The 20,017-nt window shown below is 39.2% G+C and overlaps 1 protein-coding gene across 1 annotated transcript in view; it reads left to right on the top strand.

Moving 5' to 3' along the window:
* Window positions 1–56: 56 nt before the first annotated feature.
* Window positions 57–20,017, top strand: part of LOC125238103 (prolow-density lipoprotein receptor-related protein 1) — a 214,214-nt gene continuing 194,253 nt past the window's right edge. Inside the window, exon 1 of the mRNA XM_048145391.1 lies at window positions 57–486. Within this exon, the coding sequence (XP_048001348.1) occupies window positions 411–486 (76 nt within the window). The 5' untranslated portion in view covers window positions 57–410. The remainder of the gene's footprint in view (window positions 487–20,017) is intronic.

The following is a 20,017-nucleotide window of genomic DNA, read 5'->3' as shown; positions in this document are numbered from 1 at the left end:
ATTGACATTTGTGTGCAGGGTCCTTAAATTACTTTCAGTAGGTTGGCTAAATTGGCACTTCCGTGTTTGTGTTTTTATCTGCAATTGCACTTGCACCTATCTTCAGTCGCATTGTCGGTTCACGGCCGGTTGTTGTCGCGCGCCGAACGCTGCGGCCCGAGCTTTTCGACATAAAAGCTTTTATTCATAATTCATGAAGTGCGATAAAATTATAAATTAAATCAGTGTCTAAATGAAATAAGCTGACATTGTATGTATTTACATTTGTGCGCGGTCGGTTTCGATTTTACATAGGGATCAATGAAGTGAACTCCCGTGTGTGTAAACAAGAACAAGAGTGGATATTTATAGAGTGCTTGAGTGTAAGCTGGAGTTTGTAACGTTTCTAGATATGTGTATTAATTAGTGCAATGGAGTACATTATAGCGGTCCTGGCGGTGGCGGCGGGGGTGTTCGCGGCCCACCCAGGCACGCAACCGCGCCCGGGTAAGATTTTTTTTATTCTGAATTGAAGGTTTATTCAACCAGTTGCTCACTGGTTTGATCTGCAATAAAATAATGAATATTTTATCATTTAACTTAGAAGCTTTACAAATGCGGTGTAAACTTCCTTTGAATAAATGTCGCGATTGCGGACGCGGAGTGCATCATGGGAAATTAAATACCGGTGAGTCCCGGAACTTATGTACTTACCTACTCAGTTTCATACAGGATAAAGCTACATCTTTGATCTTTGTTTATATTTATCTATCTGATCTTTTGTTTGAATTTAAACAGGCACCAAAAGAAAATAAAACACATTAAACTTACAGTCCATTGGAAAAAATAATATTATAAATATTACATGTACCTATAGCCATTGTACTCTTTTCATTAAAAAATAATTAATAAATTAAAGAGTCACTGGCTAGACTATAGTTAGAAATAACTCGCATGTAAATAAATAAATAAATATTATAGGAAATTCTTACACAGATTGACTGAGTCCCACATGTAAACAAATATTCAAATGATTACTATTGGCAGAAGATATTATAGTGTTTGTGTTTGTCCATGTCACATGGTTTTATTGTTGACCACATTCTGTTAAATTCAAGGAATTTATACAAAACTCTTTCCTCATAGGTATATTATTTAGAATGAATGAAATATGTATGAGGAAAAAGATGTGTTCTCACTAAATGAAATTCTCAGATTATTATCATTATATCTATCACACAGAGTAGTTATCAATTTAACAAATCAACATTACAATGTTCAGTCTTATAATAAATATGGGCAAGAATATATTTATGGATAAACTCATGCTTCATGCCGGAAATGCTTTCCCAGAACCCATCAGTGGTCTGCAAGCACATATGTATAAGTGAGCCCTGAAACTCCCACTGTTTAAGATCTTTAAAACGCCCAAGAGGTGGATTTCAGGTTTGGTAGCTTTTGTTATGTATGTCGGAGCTCAGACAACTTTGAGAACCATTGTTTTACACAATAAGGTCCTCACAATTAACTAAATTTATATTTATGTGTCCTCTTTGTAGAGCCATCGGTCAGGCCTAAGTCACTCGCTTGCGGTCGCGCGTTAAGTACCTACACTCTAGCCGTTCATTCGAATGAACAAGTGGCCGAGGAGGGACGCTGGATGGAGGGAGGGACGCCGAGGGATTCTGAGTTTTACGTAGTAACTCATTAGTATTAGTCAAATAAAGCATAGGTATTAGTTGTGCGGGCAAGCGAAGGATCTGTTATGTTAGTCACTTATTAATAATCTGTGCATCGGTGGATTTGCCTCTAGGCCTGGAGCTAAGGCATTATCTTTGTCATATTTTCTGATTGTAACTGTTATAAATTGCGATTATTTTTATTTGAAATTCAAGATTCAACAAAGAAGAAATAGGGAGGATACAATACAATACAATACAAATACTCTTTATTGCACACCTCAATACACGAAACAACATAGCAAGTATAAACAACAACTTAAGAGGTAAAACAAGAGGCGGTCTTATCGCTAAAGAGCAATCTCTTCCAGACAACCTAGGTAGTGGAGAATAATAAATTTAACCTTGTAAGTAGGTGTTCTAATAGCTTGATTATTTAGCTTTTATGATCTATCATATTATATATGCATGATATTTTTAGGGAATTCAATGTGCTAGTGAAATTACATCAATTTTCTTGTTGACCAACACCCAATGCTTTTATTGGTAACTGATTCAGCGTTGTCACAAATGTATATGACCTCCAGAATAAATAAAAGGGTTACTAAATAAATGTGCTGGAAACTTGCTCCTTATGGCATACATGATAAGTATGTATAATGTGTTATCTTAAAAAAATGTAAACTATTAACAAGACTAAATTACATTCGAAAAGTCCACTAAATAAAAACCATTGTGCCCCAGCGTTGAGTTCATTATCAAGACAAAGATTTCAGAAGTAAGGATAAGACCATTCATATAATTCTCGTTTGATGCGCGTTGGCGGAATGCTACAACACTATTGGCTGATGTTGACGCGCGCGATTGGTCCCAGAGACCGCTTAGCTCGTATTCTAGCAGTATCGTGTTACTTATACTATAATGCTGCTCATATTTCCGTCTTTCGAAGTCACGTCAATGTTTCTGCTCATTGAAATTCTACAGGTGACGGCATGTCGTCTAAGTGTAAGGCTTGAGTGGACGCTCGGAGCGGGGCGTGGAGCATGGCGGAGCGTGCGTCCACCCTATGCAGCGTCGACTCAGGACACTTGTATGAACTTCAATTGTTTGACATGCACGCCGCACGCCGCCCGTTGCCCGCTGCATTCCCAATATGAGCGTGCACACTTACTCCTACGTCCTACATCGCAAATCGCTCTATACTCTATCACGACTGTCGCGATTGCGAAAAACATATATGATACCTCTAAATTTCTTATATTTCCAACCTTTTTTTAACCCCCGACGCAAAAACGACGGGGTGTTATAAGTTTGACGTATCTGTCTGTCTGTGGCATCGTAGCTCCCGAACGGATGAAGCGATTTAGACTTAGTTGTTTTGTTTGAAAGCTGAGTTAGTCGGGAGTGTTCTTAGCCATGTTTCATGAAAATCGGTCCACTATATCGCGATCGGGGGTTTACACAAAATTTTAATTTTGTGCTTAGGATAGGTTATATTTATATCTATCGTAAAAGTAGGTATCTCGTTTCGTCGTGTGCGACGCATAATCTCTTAAATAAAACTAAAATGGTCTCGAGATAAAACAGCTGGCGCTCATTATCTTAACTAGGCCTATTAAAGTGTTTGTGGCCGATCCATTATGCCTGCTGAGCGGTAAATAACACCCTTTATGTGATGTGGAGATAGCCTGTTAATTATGGTTACGAGTGACTGCTGTAGACCTTGTGATTAGATTCATAAAAAAATATGTTGAGAAAATGAACTAGGGACTAGTCTAAGAGTGGTTTCGCGGTACGTCCAATCCGATCCGAACCCGGGTCTAGAAAACTACCTAATTCGGATATTGCGGACTAGTGACGAAAATAAATCGGATGACGGAGATCGGATCTAGTGCTTTAATTACCATGAAAACTGTGTTCTTTCCAAGCAAAAGTCTCACTGAGACTTGTTCTAAGGACACTGACGGGTTAAAAACAAAAGCAAATCTAGTCTTAACGCTAACAAAGTGGGACTTTGTTATACAGTCAGCAGCAGAAGTTCCGTAGCGGGCAAGGTGTTCAAAATGAACTTGACACGATCTTATTTTTAAGACAATAAGAGCGTGTTAGGTTCATTGTGAACACCTTGCCCGCTACGGAACTTCTGCTGCTGACTGTACGTGCCAATTTCCTCTATTTTGAAAGCTGAGCAAAAACAAACAACTATAAAAATGTATGTATATTGAATCTGCTTCAGAAAGCGTACTCCCATCTTAAGCGAGTAGCACTTACAAAACTCCTCTGGTTCTGGTATTGCGAGTTGCAAGTATCCATAGGTCAACGATAATCGCTGATCTGATCTATCAACCTAACGGCCTCGGGTTTTTATTAAGGCGACGTCATTCTAGCTACGAAGGGTCTTCGTCACGTGCTCGGCCTCTTGCAATGATGAGGATTGGACTTAAAGGGATTGAGCCCCTTTCCCCGCCCTTTTTCTCCTTCTACCCTTTTTACCCGGATACGTGGAGAGCGCTATTTTGCCTAAACACAGCGATAAAAACACTGATAGCTATGACTATGACTATGACCTTTCGTAAATGGAATCGAGAATCATTAGCGGTGATAAAGACCTCACCGAGATAATTGTAATTGTTGTTTATATTTCTACAATAAATACTTACGATACAGAAGCGATGTGATAGGTCGTATATACTTATGTGCAGTCGAACCAGATGTCTATTTAGGAGCTGCCAAAGCAGTCACAAATATCAGAACTATTCAGAACAGAACGCGCTCTAACATCCCTTTTTTTTACGGAGTGGGAATGCAGTTACGCACGCTGTGTGGGACTCGCCGTTGCTTTTCCTTCTCCTGGCGAGAAGGGGAGAAACGGCCCTACCCACTAAACCCACTCCGGCGTTCCACCCTCTTTTCCGTTGTGAGAGCGGTTCGGAACGTTTTCAATTCACCACTGCGCTCTCCGGCAGCGCTGACCAAGGCACCCGCATGGTAAAAGGAGGATCAGAAACGCTTGATCTCCCTTCCCGGCATCACATGGGGCATGCCCCCCCTAGGGTTCGAGGCGAGCTTAACGCTCTCCGCCTTTGACCCTGCCGCCTGCATCGTACGTAGCGGAGGTGCGTCAACTGCCTCTCGCCCCCTCTCTGCTTCCTCCTTCCGCGACATGACTTCTTCGCAGAAGGAGGCCACCGCATCTCATGACCGTACCACGCTAAGCACTTTGCCCTTACTTTTTCTGTTATAGGTGCAACTTTCAGGCTTCCTCTAATATAATATACTCATTTTATCCAGTGCTAACGTACAAATATCGAGTGAAGTTAAATAAAAGAGCAGTGTATTTGTTTTTCAAAAACAATTTAGTTGCGCAATGCTCTTAAAACCAACACGTGTACACAGCATGCGTGGAATGCGCGAGCCACTTATAAAAATAAGGCTATTTAATTCGCCAGATGGAGTCTCTGTTTGAGGCAGTGATTCTTCAGTACTTGAGCATTATTAATTGTTACCAATTTGTCATATTACCTAACTAGTTTCTCAGATGTTTTATTTATCGTATACTGTTTTTATTCGTCACTATGTTGACGAGTATACCGACCAGGTCGTCTCTTTCGGCAAAAACAAGACAAATGAATCGAATCTAGTGGCGAAAATGTCTAAAGCTACTGGTACAGTCACCAGCAATAACATGTTACTCTTTCAAGGCCTCAAAAATATGTGACGAGCTCTTATGGCTCTACTAATAATATCATGTCAGATATTTTTGCGGCCGACGTTGTGTAACATGTTATTGCTGGTAAATGAAAGAGGTGATGAAGGGTAGCCTTCCATTGTCACTTAAAGCTCTGCCACACATACGCGTTTTGAGATCGTAGGCGGAGCGTTAGCGGAGCGTCAGCGGAGCGTTAGCGGAGCGTCAGCGGAGCGTTAGCGGAGCGTCAGCGGAGCGCAATGATAGCGGTGCGCCGGACGAACGCTGGCGTTGCGCCCAGCGGACGCCGGTGTGGGAACTAACGAGCGCGGATTGCGAGCGGAACGCTAGCGTTCGTCCGGCGCACCGCTATTATTGCGCTACGCTATCAAAACGCTTTATGTGTGCGGAAGCTTTAAGCGAAAACTCGTCTATTGGGCTAATTCACTGCACGTCGGGTGACAATTGCCACTCGCAAAGAGTACAAGTTGAAGGAACCGTATCCGTAGCACCAGGTTGCGCTCAAAAACAGTATTGTTTACATCGGTAAGAAGATTAGATTCAAATGGAGTGGGTCTCGCCTGTCGCCTGCATTCAGAATGGTGTGTCCAGCCAGTGTAGCTACCAACTGGATGCCAGAAAGTAGGCGCGAACACAGAAGACGACAGCGTTGAAAAGATAATTTTTGATTGCCAGGACCGATTCCTTACCCAGCTATGAGACACCATCTTTCCTTATACACATCCCATGGGGATCTAATGGAATACCATAATAGTATACCAAAAGTATATTTGTATTTTGTATACAATATTCCGGCCTGTATGCCTGTTTACACTCCCTCATTTCTCATAAATGTTTGTGACGCATTTGGCGCCAGCTAGCCACGGTACTGAATAAGTAAAGAGCAAATAGCTTGGGTATTTTAGGACTTTATCGCAGTAACGTGTCAATTCTGCGGTAGGTGGAATTTGTCAGTGTTAAATGCGACAGGGGACTAACTAGTCGAGTCGATTAAATATTTATAAGGGCGCGTTTACAATGTAGGGTGTATGTAGGTATTCACTAGCGGCGGCCTGCTATCGTCCACAGTGTATATATTTGTAGGTATGTCAACAATAAAAAATAAAAATCCATATATACATACATATAATCACGCCTACATCCCATAAAGGGGTAGGCAGAGCACATGAACTTCTAAGTTTCAGTGCCACTCTTGGCAAAAAGGGGTTGGAAGAAATCCAAATTGTGACATTGCAGTGACAGGTTGCCAGCCTTTCGCCTACGCCACAATTTAACCCATATCCCGCAGTCGACTTCTACCACCCCCACGGGAAGAAAGGGGGTGGTGAAATTCTTAACCCGTCACCACACGGGGCAAAAAACACGGGGTATGTATAACCACAGTATAATAAAGAGTACTATCGTACAGTATGGCCACTTCCGCTCCCCGCTGAAAGTGCCGCCCACCCCCTCTCGGTTACCTCACAGTTACCGCCTGTCAAAAACGCGAACAGCCGACCTGTCATATCTCACTCATACAAGCATGGTACGCGTTCACCTACACGAGCTTAGAATGTGTGCTAGGAACGCGCATCTTTCATATATTTGATCGCCAGTCTCCGAGATGTGGTATAACCTCAGAAAAAAGGAAATCTCTTTTCTTCTTATCGACTCACGTACAAGCTTCACATTTCTTTTGCAAATTAGATGACAATGTTAAATACATGATGGTATTGATGGTATCGTGATGAACTGATAATGGTGATAGATCGAAGGTTGTGGTTCTAATCCTAGATATGTGATAATAAAATATACACTTTACACAACCTAATATGTATTTGGATTTGTTAATGTTGTCGCGATGAAAGAAAAGTACAGTCCACAATACAAGCTTGTATCAGAAACAAAATATATGACCAAAACTTTTCTAAGGGACCGGCCACACTTAAGAGACGCATGTCCTGAGGTGCGGAACGGACGTCCGCGCCACGCCGCCTGAATGTAATTCAAAAAACGTCTCCTCAGTACATTTTGTTGACGCGCCCCCAGGCGGCGTGGCGGAGACGTCCGTTGCGCGCCCCGAGACACGCGACGCTTAAGTGGGAACGCTACCTAACTAACACATACGGCACTGCAGCTGCCACAGCCGCATAACAATGACCAGGCGTTAGTTATGGACTATGTATATCTATTCGTGCTGCAGTGCTGAATTAATTAGCACAAGCTGCCGGTCAAAGGTCAGCTAAAACTGCTCGTTTTCAGAGACATAGAGATCTTAACTTCAGCGATTGTATCAGCAAATTTGAGCAAATCCCCTCCTTATAGGTACTAAGTGACAATGTAGTAGGTACCTTTTACTATCTATACACCGTGTTTTTTTTTTGTGTTCCGTTAAATTCGACACGCAGTTAGGTTCATCATCAGGAACCATCGAAAAAAGTTTTTTTTTTTTTTTCGTTTCCATACATAAAAAATTAATTAATTAGTGTGAGAGGACCTTAATCATAACATTAAAGTCGTTGTCAAGTGTTTGACGGCACATGTCAAAACAAATAACATTAGGAAGTGGTAAGGGATGGCACACACGTGTTCAGTAACTAAATTATTTTTTGAACCGTAAGAGTTAAGTTCTGAGTTAGATTCTTAGAGAAATTGATTGTATTTGAACTAAAGAATCTTCCCTTAAAGTTAACGGAATTCAATAAAAACAGGGTGTAGAACTTCACAAATGACTATTCTATATTATTCCAGCCCATCAAGCCAAAAGGCCACCTGATCAAATTACGCCCGTTCTTACAGCCAGTAACGTTATTACACAACCTTTCAGGCACAAATTGTCCGGGAATCGAGTTAGGCTGCTAGGCACCGTTTTTAGCACTGCCGATAGTGCCGATACATTGATAGATATATAGATTCTTTATTATTGATCTTAATCGCCCATTCGCCATCTTATATATTGGGGGCAGTGCTCAAAATATCGGAACACGCACTTTCCGCTAATGTAATAGACGTGTGTTTTTTTATGCGAGGTAGCCTGATGGTAAGCGATCACAATGAGCGAGTGTCCATGGGCACACTGCTCTTTCTTTGAAGTTTTGAAGGTAGCATGTGTGTGTAAACACCGCAGGCGACAGTTAATTCCATAGTTTTGGCTAGGCGAGTCAGGAAGTTTCTGGAGAAACGCACCGTAAAGAACTGCCAGCCATCTAAATGATGGAGATGGAAGTGTTGTCGTGTAGGGCGATGGCGGAAAGATGAAATTCCTCGGAGCTCTACCCTTTATACATCGCCAGTTATTCCAATATTTTATTTTCACTTATGACACCTCAGAATAGAGTTAGGACCTACGCCCCTAAGCACCGTTCTTTGTCTAACTGTTCTAGCATACAACACTACACAGTCTACACATTTAACACTTTCTAGGTCTCAAACATACAATAAGAGTTTTGAATGATTCACGGTTATTTTCATTAGACTTATATTGACCGGGATATAGACCGTGATTACCTTTTTGATTTTTGTCGAGCTCCCGATATTTCGACGCAGTTGCAACTGCGTCGAAATATCGGGAGCTCGACAAAAATCAAAAAGGTAATCACGGTCTATATCCCGGTCAATATAAGTCTACTCAAACATACAGTTACTAACACGTATGCAGTCAAGCGGTTATATTGTGTGAAGCATATGACTTCAAATAGTGAGGTCTTAGGTTCAAACTATGATTTTCAAACCATAAAAAATAAAGAATATTCTTTATTGCAACTATAAGTATTGCAACCATAAGAATGTATGTTATCGTACCTACAATTATTTTTAGTGGACTATAAGACTATTTTCACTCAGTAATTTCGTTATCTACATATTTTTGCGATAGAGCGATCGTACATGATCGAACACCCGTGGTTATTTTATACAAACTTTTATTCAACTTGCCTTGTTAGTATGTTAGTGTGCGTCAAAACGTAGAAGCTAAATTTGACCCACTTCCCGGTTTCCGATTGAGCTGAAATTTTGCACACATATGTGAATCACGTGACAATGCAATATTATTTATGTTATGAAATGTCGTATCCCCATCGAGTAAGGGGTTTTAGAAACGTCTCGGTGAGCAGTAGATGACTGTTGAAAGAAAGGTACAGTTGGTGATAAAAGCTTGTGCCAAAAATGAAAATTTTTGCAAAAAACTTATTTTACGAGGCAAACAAGCACAAACTAAATTACGCGCCGAACTGAATAGACTTACATACAAAAGCGGACCCGTCATAATATAAGTTGATATTAATATTAACACCTAGGCCTTAGCTGCATAATGAAATTCAAACGACATGTCTTGAATTAAACACAAACACTTGATACACACTTATAGATCTTTTAGCTCGCGGATAACGTAGAATTTAGCATGACAGCTTTCATGGCTATGTTATGTACAATAGATATGAGTAATAAATTAATTCACTAAGGATTTAATTAAGCTGTAGAACCTGAGGCCAATCCATTCCAAGGACACTGGTAACCCTTTGTTACCTTAACAGGGTTACGAACAATGTTTCTTATAGTTACTGAAGTTGTCCACTACGGCGTTCAATGGGTTAACGTTCTTATGGCCTACGACAAAGTGAGACTTTTTGCTTGGAACTAACACAATTATGCAGATCTAGATAGTGTCTAAATTACTGAATCGAATTTGGTGTAGTGTGTAGGATCAAAGAGGGAGCAGTGACTCAGTAAGCTCAGTACCTACATTGAGAGAAAATACAACCAGTTTTCATGTTCGTTCAACAAGTTTTTTGGTTAAAATAGCGCCTACGTGCTCTTTGGTTCAAACAACAAGCTGCTTGTCATTTGAATCGGCAATATATTTGAATCAACAAGTCGATTTTATAAAAACAACCTGACACATATTGTTTTAAACATACGTTTGGCTGATTCAAACGGATAAACCGCAACAAGTCGAACTTGTTAAATTCACAATGCAAATTTCTCTCAGTGTACATTGTTTCGTTTTCATGTAAGTAAAACACGGACGACATTAATCTATATTTCTAATCTAACCATAAAAATATTGATAACATTTCATAATTTCAGCTGTAATCGCTCTCTGTGCATAGATCTCCTTTCGTGTACGCCACTTATCCTAGGTTTGGTATAATCTCTCTGATATTTAGATGCTTTTAACCCACTTGTTACTATCGTTCTTTTAAAAGGACGCCAAACACTTAAAATTCTCATGAACAATGGGGGTACTTATAAAACTTTTGGTGATACGCATTCGAAACCTATTGAGTGTTAGAAACGGACTGCTAATTGACTGTGCGTGTTTATAGCAGTGTTTTGTTTTTATTTATCGATACATTTGGAGAAATTAACAATGGAAACTTCAAGGTATGTAGTTTTACAAAAAATATAGATAATGTTTTATTAAAAATCAGAATATAGAAAAAAACAACGTGAACTATTCGGTACCAGTGCTATAAAATTTAGAATATAATTAGAAACTATATTTTTTGGTGATTATATGAACCGTCCTTTTAAACTACCAATAGGAATATATGCTACTATAGTACTTTTTGCATTTTAGGAAGCGAAAAAAGACTTGGTCTCGCCCTTTAACATTAAATGAAATCATTGACGAGCTTGAGGAAGATGACCAAGAAATACCTGATTCGATCGTTATTTTGCCTCCCGAAAACTGTAACGCTGACGTCACCGATGAGGATTCAGGGGACGAAAACCAAGTAAATATACACAATCTACCGGGATCTCAGTTACGTGCTCCGGGAGAAGTTTGTTTTAGATCGGAAGAAGATTTTAGTGACGAGGACGATAACATACCGCTTATTCAGTTGTCTAAACGAAGATGTGAGACAACGGACCAGTTTCATCAGTCAACATCTGGGACAGAGGCAAGTCCTTGCCGGCCAATAAGCGTACCAAAAAATAAAACATACAATTGGATTGAACAAGATATTCAGCCCAACTTCGCGGTCTGGCAATGCATGCAAACATCAGCACCGAATTTGAATCCCATGCAATATTTTGACCTAATGTTTGGAGACACAATTATCAATATGTTTGTACACTACACCAATTTATATGCAGCAAAGAAAAATGCAAGCAAGTCCTGCCCTATTACGAAAGACGAAATGTATTGCTTTATAGGTATATTACTATACAGTGGGTACGTGATAGTACCTAGAAGATACATGTATTGGCAAAACGCTTCCGATTGCGGTATGCCTATAATATACAATGCTATGTCTAGAGATCGGTTTACGTATATTATGTCAAATTTGCACTGCTGTGACAATTCAAAATTACAGTCAGGTGATAAGTTTGCGAAATTACGTGAATTATTTCAGCTTCTGAATCAGAACTTTGCAGAAAATGCGCCGTTTGAAGAGCACTACAGCATCGATGAAGCAATGGTTCCGTATTACGGAGGGCACCCGTGCAAACAATTTATTCGTGGAAAACCCATAAGGTGGGGCTACAAATTTTGGGTTGGTGCTACACGTCTAGGATATATATTGTGGTTTGAGCCGTACCAAGGAAAGTGTAGTACCGTAACATCGAACCACTACAAAAACGCCATGGGTTTAGGTGCAAGTGTAGTTTTAGAATTCGCAGATGTGTTAAAGGAAATAGACAAACAAGCACCTTTTCATCTATTCTTTGATAATTTTTTACGTCTATTTACCTCATAGATGAACTACGACTCCGAGGGATTCGGGCAACTGGAACTGTGCGAGAAAATCGTGTCGCAAAGTGCCCATTGACTGCCAATAAGTTTCTACAGAAGACACCTAGGGGTACATTCAAATATCAGTCCACAAGTGCTGAACATATTTTAGTGTGCAAATGGCATGATAACAGCGTTGTCACTGTTGCATCAAACGCAGCCACAATAGAACCTGTGGCAAAGGTAAAGAGATTTTCGCAGCAACAAAAAAAATACATACTTGTGGACCAGCCAGCTGTAATAAAAAAATATAATGAAAATATGGGAGGAGTAGATCGATCCGATCAAAATATTGGCCTTTATAGAACATCTATTAGGGGAAAAAATGGTACTTCTCTTTAATTTGTCATGCACTTGATATGGCTGTACAAAATGCATGGCAATTGTACAAGAATAATGGTGGCGAATATGACTCCCTAAATTTTCGCAGATATGTGGCAACATCTCTTCTCGAAAGCTATAAAAAAAATTTTGAACGAAAAGATACACGTGCTAGCGGACTGTTTCGAGATTGTGTACGTTTTGATGGGAAAAATCATATAATAAGGTATAAAGAAACTCAAACCAGATGTATTGAGTGCCACAAAAAAGCTAATTTTATTTGTGCAAAATGTAATGTAACGTTACATCCCAAGATTTGTTTTGAAAAGTTTCATACTGCTGAATAAAGAGTAACAATATGACGTATTCATTATTTTATTTTAATTCAAATTAATATTAACATTTGGTAGTATATTTTGCTATTGTCCTTTTAAAAGAACACCTTTTTCCTACTTTTCCATGAGAGCAGCATTTTTTTTATTATTTTTCCCTTGTTATATATATTTTTTCTAACACTTCACATAAATTTCGTAAAAATTAAAGGTATTTAGGACGTCCAGTAACAAGTGGGTTAAGAGAAATAACACCGTTTGGGTTTAAAATATTGGGATAAGTTTCAATCAAATTGGTTCTTATTTAATTGAAAGTGACAGTGCACAGTGGCACAGTATAGTAAAGAGTACTATCGTACAGTATGGCCACTCCCGCTCCCCGCTGAAAGTGCCGCCCACCCCCTCTCGGTTACCTCACAGTTACCGCATGTCAAAAACGCGAACAGTCGACCTGTCATATCTCACTCATACAAGCATAGTACGCGTTCACCTACACGAGCTTAGAATGTGTGCTAGGAACTCGCCTCTTTCATATATTGATGGCCAGTGTCCGAGATGTGACAGTGCACTCGAATAAATATAAATATTGGGGGACACCTTACACAGATCAACCTAGCCCCAAAGTCCCCAAACTAAACAAAGCTTGTATGTACTATGGGTGCTAGGCGACGATATACATACTTATATACATAGAGAACATCCATGACTCAGGAACAGATATCTGTGTTCATCACACAAATAAATGCCCTTACCGGGATTCGAACCCGGGACCGCGGCTCAGCAGGCAGGGTCACTACCAACTACGCCAGACCGGTTGCGACCGAATGCACGAATACATTCACAAAGGGTAGGTATTTTGATGAAATTTTCACAATAAATAAACAGCAGTCCAGCCAGAACGCCCAGTAGGCCTAGCACTATGATGGCCGCGAGAGTATGTCGCCGCGAGACAGATGACACGTCTTCTTCTAACTGTATTAATGACATAAGGACGGGTAGTCTATCTCGCGGCGACATACTCTCGCGGCAATCATGTGCTAACCCTGCAGGATGTAAGGGCGGTGTAACGCGAGAAGAACGCAGCGGACCGTGCGCCGGCGCCGCGGTTACATGAAATGTGTAACTAATACTTAAATCTAAGCCAGACTGGAAGGTTAGGCAAATAGGCACTTATTATGGAACCTTTCCACCAGAGATTATTCTCAAACTTATTTTCCCATGGAACCCTTTTGGAAAGCAAATTTTATTGTCTGACGGAACCCTTAAATTAAATGAATAAAAAAAATAGTTTAATAGCAACCTTTATTAACCCCCGACGCAAAAACGGCGGGGTGTTATAAGTTTGACGTGTCTGTCTGTCTGTGTGTGTGTCTGTCTGCGGCATCCTAGCTCCCGAACCGATGAACCGATTTGGATTTAGTTTTTTTTTGTTACTTTTTAGTACAATACTTAATGCTTCAGTAGCCAAACATGAGTTACATTGCAATATGATGTATTTATAGAACATAGCGGTTTCCGCGTATGTTATGGTAATCTATATTGCCGTTGGCGCCAGTGTTGAGTACATATAGTCTATTTATATGTTAGTACATGGTTGAATAACCACACGCAATTGAAATAACATAATTAATAGTGACAGTGCTTCCTCGCTGCGTATATGCCAAAATTCACTTATACACGAATTATTTCTCTTATACTTGGCTGTTTTTTTTTGTTTTCGTTTCGTGAGCTAATTAGGTAGTACTGTAGTTATATTGTCAATGTGTATAATCTGTAAAATGTTCAACCTTCTAGCAGAATAGATTTACCTGAGTTTGATGTTAAGTGACACAATTGTCAGAAAAAACGACGGAGAGTAACTTTTATCAGAAACCATTTATAACTGCTGGAAAAGTATGTGATATCTTTTTGGTATGTAGCCTTACCCCGAGTCTGAAATTGCCTAACGAGTTAATATCTTCGTAACTTGCTTTGTTCATATTTCTTTCTTACTAGTATGCCAGTGCGACTGAGACGCATAAAATAGTAAGATACGCACACTCTAGTAAGTATGTATGTTTGTGTCAAAGTCCAGAAAAGCTTAAATAAATGGGATTATCTATTCTCAAACAAGCTTTCCTTTTGTACCTTTTTAGCACGGAACCCTAAATATTGCAACTTTCGATACACTAATAAACCTACGTGGTCTACCTATAGGCATAAATTACGTAATATAGGAATCGCTATTATGTATTACCTACCATTTGTAGGCTAATACAGACGTTGTCACCTCACAACCATTAGCCATGACTCTAATGTCCCTTGATTGGTTTATTACGTTATTACGATCGACATCAAATACTTAGGTGTAGATAAGTATTTAATAAGTGGGCTAACCGGCCTGGCTACAATCTAGGTGTTAGGATACAAGATTCTTGCATAACTGTCATTTGATAAGCTTATAAGGTAGTGGGAGGCAATTTCGACTGAATTTTACTTGGTCAAATGCGGCACGCGTATTCAAGGTCGTGTGCACTTTTTTGCTGACACTTCATTTCTTGTCAGTTAGAAACTTCAGAGGGCCATCTGTATTTCAAAACGTCGTACTATACACGTGCAATAAGAAAATTCGTAATTCGTGTCGATTTAAAACACTCCCTTCGTTCGGTCGTGTTTATTGCCACTCGTTTCGAATTCGAACGTCCTCTTTTCCGCACTTGTATCGTAATCCATACTAATATTATAAAAGTGAAAGTGTGTGTGTCTGTTTGTTTGTCTGTCTTTCACTGGTGATTTTTTAAGTTGAAGGGTTGGAAAGTGACATAGGCAACTTTTTGTCTCTTTCTAACGCGAGCGAAGCCGCGGGCAAAAGCTAGTGTACTATTTTCTGTGGTTCATAATCATTGTGCCAAATGCAGTGGCATAATTTCTAGTTACACAGAATCTCCGAGGAGAGAACCGTTTTAAGCGAACGTGGAGTAAACAGTTCTTTTATGGCTTGCAGTAATGACCTTGTACGGTGCCAGAGCGCTAGAATAGTGATGGGACTAGGAAATTTTATCTTTATGTTAACACGCGTATTAAACTTTGTATGGTATCTTTATAAACTGCCAACTTCAACATAAATATATACTGTTTACATATATACTTACGAATTACGATCAGGCAGAGCGTTTTCGCTTCTTTCACTCTGCCTGGGTCTACATCTTCTAACTTCTTTTTCTACATGTAGGTAAATATTTTTTTTTTTTTTTAAATAAAAAAGAATCCCATTTATCCTGGTCTTTATAAGGAGTGAAATGAACACGATTTTAAGTTTCTCTGGTCTTTATAGCACGACTGAACCCTGTGCGTATAACATTCGAAAATTGCAACGTTGTCTACTATGTATAATGTATTTAACTAGTTACTACTACGCCTACTCGTATTTTTAACCCCCGACGCAAAAACGACGGGGTGTTATAAATTTGACGTGTCTGTCTGTCTATTTGTCTGCCTGTCTGTTTGGTTGTGTGTCTGTCTGTGGCATCGTAGCTCCCGAACGGATGAACTGATTTAGATTTAGTTTTTTTTTGTTTGAAAGCTGAATTAGTCGAGAGTGTTCTGCCATAATTCATGATAATCTGTCCAATGTCGTGGTCGGGGGTTTTTTCAAAATTCTAATTTTGTGGTAATAGGTTATTCGAGAAAAAATATTACCAACGGTGCATCACTATTCACTACTAAGTCGTTGAACTAGCGTTGGTGTCGTCGGTGAAATTGTGCCTTTTTACACTATTTCTTAGGAACACTATTTAGTATTTACTTACATTAAAACCTACGCCTGTTACCATTTGTTTTTGACCAGTACCATCATCATCATCATACTCGTATCAGCCCTTTGTCTGTAAACCTATATGACACACAGGGCCAATTTTTAATTTACAGAGGGCCAATTTTAACTGGCGACGGCGAGTAATTAACCCCCGACGCAAAAACGAAGGGGTGTTATAAGTTTGACGTGTCTATCTGTGTGTTTGTTTGTCTGCCTGTCTGTGTGTGTGTCTGTCTGTGGCATCGTAGCTCCCGAACGGATGAACCGATTTTGATTTTTTTTGTTTTAAACCTGAATTAGTCGGGAGTGTTCTTAGCCATGTTTTATGAAAATCGATCAATTGTGCCGTGGTCGGGGGTTTTTTCAAAATTTTAAATTTGTGGTTAGATTAGTTTACAATAACGTTCTACCGATCTGACGATGAAGACAGGAAATGGCTACAGGAATTCTGCGATAAACTGACGCAATCATTTTGTTTTGGCGCAAAACAATCGGATTAATCTCAACGAGGTCTAGTTTACCCTCTGGGTTGGAAGGTTAGATGGCAGCCACTTTCGTAAAAACTAGCGTCAATATGTGGCAATGACTGCAATATGAGGCAAGGAAAAAATGTTATTAAGGTGCCACATATATAACTACTATACCTAGCCAGTTGTATCTTCTCCACTGAGGCATTTTCTTCTTAAAATTGCACTTAACTAAGCCGGCGGGTTGAGTAATGAGCCTCTTCTAGACCGGTTTGTCACTTTTTTAACCCTTGTTTTTAGCGCTAATAGTAGCTTGCACGCGCAGTTCGCGGGTGCTTGCTATTTTTCTACAAATACGCGAAGTAAACATTGTTTAGCGAACTTTTTTGTGGTAATCAAAGACATATGTAACTCCGTATAGACGGAAAAGGTCTAAGAAAAAAACGTACCTCAAAGCCATAGAGAATAAGGTCCGGTGACTAGATGGCGTTACACCTTTGGGGAACGCTCGGCTAGAACATTAGACATTTTAACACATATCAAGCTAACAATATGGGCCAAATTGTCAAAACTGAGGTTCAAAAGTTATAAGCTTGTGTCGAGTCGAGAGATGGCAGTCTATGCACTGTGATTACACATTTTACTTTGACAGTAGCTCTCTATAATATTCGATCCTCTTTGGTGGTAATATAGCTTCCCATGCCTAAATGGTCTGTATGTTGGTTGGGCAAAGCGGTGGCTCAAGATAGAAAGGCGTGGAAGGATCTTGTGGATGCCCTATGGATCTATGGGGTGTCCTTGGACAATCAACAACAACATGTTGGTCCTGGGTTCGAATCCCGGTAAGGGCATGTTGTATCTACATGAAGCAAGCAGGCGTGGAACGCCATATGATAGTTATTTTAAAAACGCATTTAAAATCTCTATAATTAAGTTTATTGAGAGAAATGTGGCCTCCTAATGCAGAAAGCTTTCATTTAAAATTCATACAGAAATGCATCCTCATTGCACCCATCTCTGCTGAAAGGAATATTAATTTTATTCGAATATTTTTTGTGCATTCGTTAGAGTGAACAGAGTTATTTGTTCTGATATTTTGCTCCTAAAAAACTAGCTCTTGTCAGCGGCTTCGCTAGCCTTAAATTCGGAAATTGCGGAAGAACTCCATATTTCAAATTGTATAAAAGAACATTTAAAAATGTACTGGTAACTGCTAAGAAAATCATACAAGGAAAACTATTTCTAGAGCTAAAAATAAATCAAAGGCAATGTGGAATTTAGTAAGAGAAAACACAGGTAAATGCAAGTCAAACGACAAGATTACTCTCAAAATTGATAATGTCGTAGTTAATGATGATGAAACGATAGCAAATAACTTTAATAATTTTTTCATTAGTGTTGGCGAAAACACAACAAAAGTTAATGACTCTACTTTTATGAAAATACTTAAAAAACGGGGCACTAGTTGCAATCAATCGATATTTTTGACACCAATCATCGAGCCTGAAGTTATTCGTATTGTTAAAAATCTGAAAAGTACATATTCAACAGGACCAGATAATCTAGACACCAACATAATTAAAATGAACATAAATGTGTTATGTATACCTCTGTGTATGATTTTTAATGATTGCCTACTTAATGGAACCTTCCTGAGTTGTTCAAAAAAGCAAAAGTTGTCGCAATTCATAAAAAGGGAAGCAAAACTGATATTAATAATTTCAGACCCATATCTCTGTTGCCAATTCTTGCCAAAGTTTTTGAAAAATGTATAGCTACAAGATTACAAGCTCATTTTGAAAACTGCGTACTTTTTACCTCGCATCAATATGGTTTCAGGAGAAACAGAAACACGTTAGCAGCCGTAAGTAAACTGGTCACAGAAGTTATGAATTACCTTAATACAGGACTAATTTGCGGGGGCATTTTTTGTGATCTCACCAAGGCTTTTGATTGCGTTGATCACGAAATACTCATAAGTAAACTTGATTTCTACGGGGTGCGTGGCAATGCGTTGGCCTTGATGAGATCATACCTGTCCAACCGATGTCAATATGTTGAAATAAGTAATAGCTCAAGTGAAAATGCAGTAAGATCCGAAGTGAAACATGTTAAATATGGAGTTCCACAAGGATCAGTACTAGGACCCTTATTATTTATAATATTTATAAATGACCTACCTGATATATTGAGCCATGGCACTCCATATCTCTACGCTGACGATACGAGTGTTATTTTAAGTGCAACGTCCGTTGAAGATTTAAATGTGCATATGCAAGAATCCTGGATGCACCTTACTAGATGGTTTGCAGCCAACGGATTGAAAATGAACTGTAGCAAAAGTTTCTATATGGCTTTTCGTAGGAGCACAACTAGCCCTGATTTTGACTGTAATATCCCAATCAGTAAAGCAAAATGCGTGCAATTCTTAGGTGTAGACCTTGATCCATATCTGAGATGGCATGATCAAATCGACAAGCTTAATATAAAATTAGCAGGGGCTTGTTATGCTATGAAATCCCTAATGAATATTGCAAGCAAAGATGTCCTATTAACCATGTACTTTTCCTATTTTGAAAGCATAATTAGATATTGCATTGAGGTCTGGGGAAACGGAACTAATATAAATTCACTTCTGCTTAAACAAAAAAAAGCCCTAAGAATAGTTGAAGGATGCCGCGATATACCTGAGTCACACCGTGATATGTTTAAAAACAATAAAATTCTGACTGTAATTTCTATGTACCTATATAGAATATGTATTTACGTGTTCTCTAATAAACACTTGTACTCGGAACAAGGTGCGACGATCAACAATTATAAACTGCGAAACAGAAATAGGTTACTCTTAAATGATGCACGGTACGCAAACTTTGATAAAAGCTTAAATAATACTGCCATAAGAGTATACAATCTGTTAACTGATGAAATAAAAAATATAGAAGATTTTAAAACTTTTGACAAAACAGTTAAAGCATATTTTTTGAGCCGTCCTTTTTATTCCATCAACGAATACTAT

Source organism: Leguminivora glycinivorella, chromosome 22, assembly GCF_023078275.1.
Source record: "Leguminivora glycinivorella isolate SPB_JAAS2020 chromosome 22, LegGlyc_1.1, whole genome shotgun sequence".
In the NCBI taxonomy this organism is placed as follows: Eukaryota; Metazoa; Arthropoda; class Insecta; order Lepidoptera; family Tortricidae; genus Leguminivora; species Leguminivora glycinivorella.
Note: the sequence above shows the minus strand (reverse complement) of the source record. Positions and strands in the feature narration are given on the sequence as shown.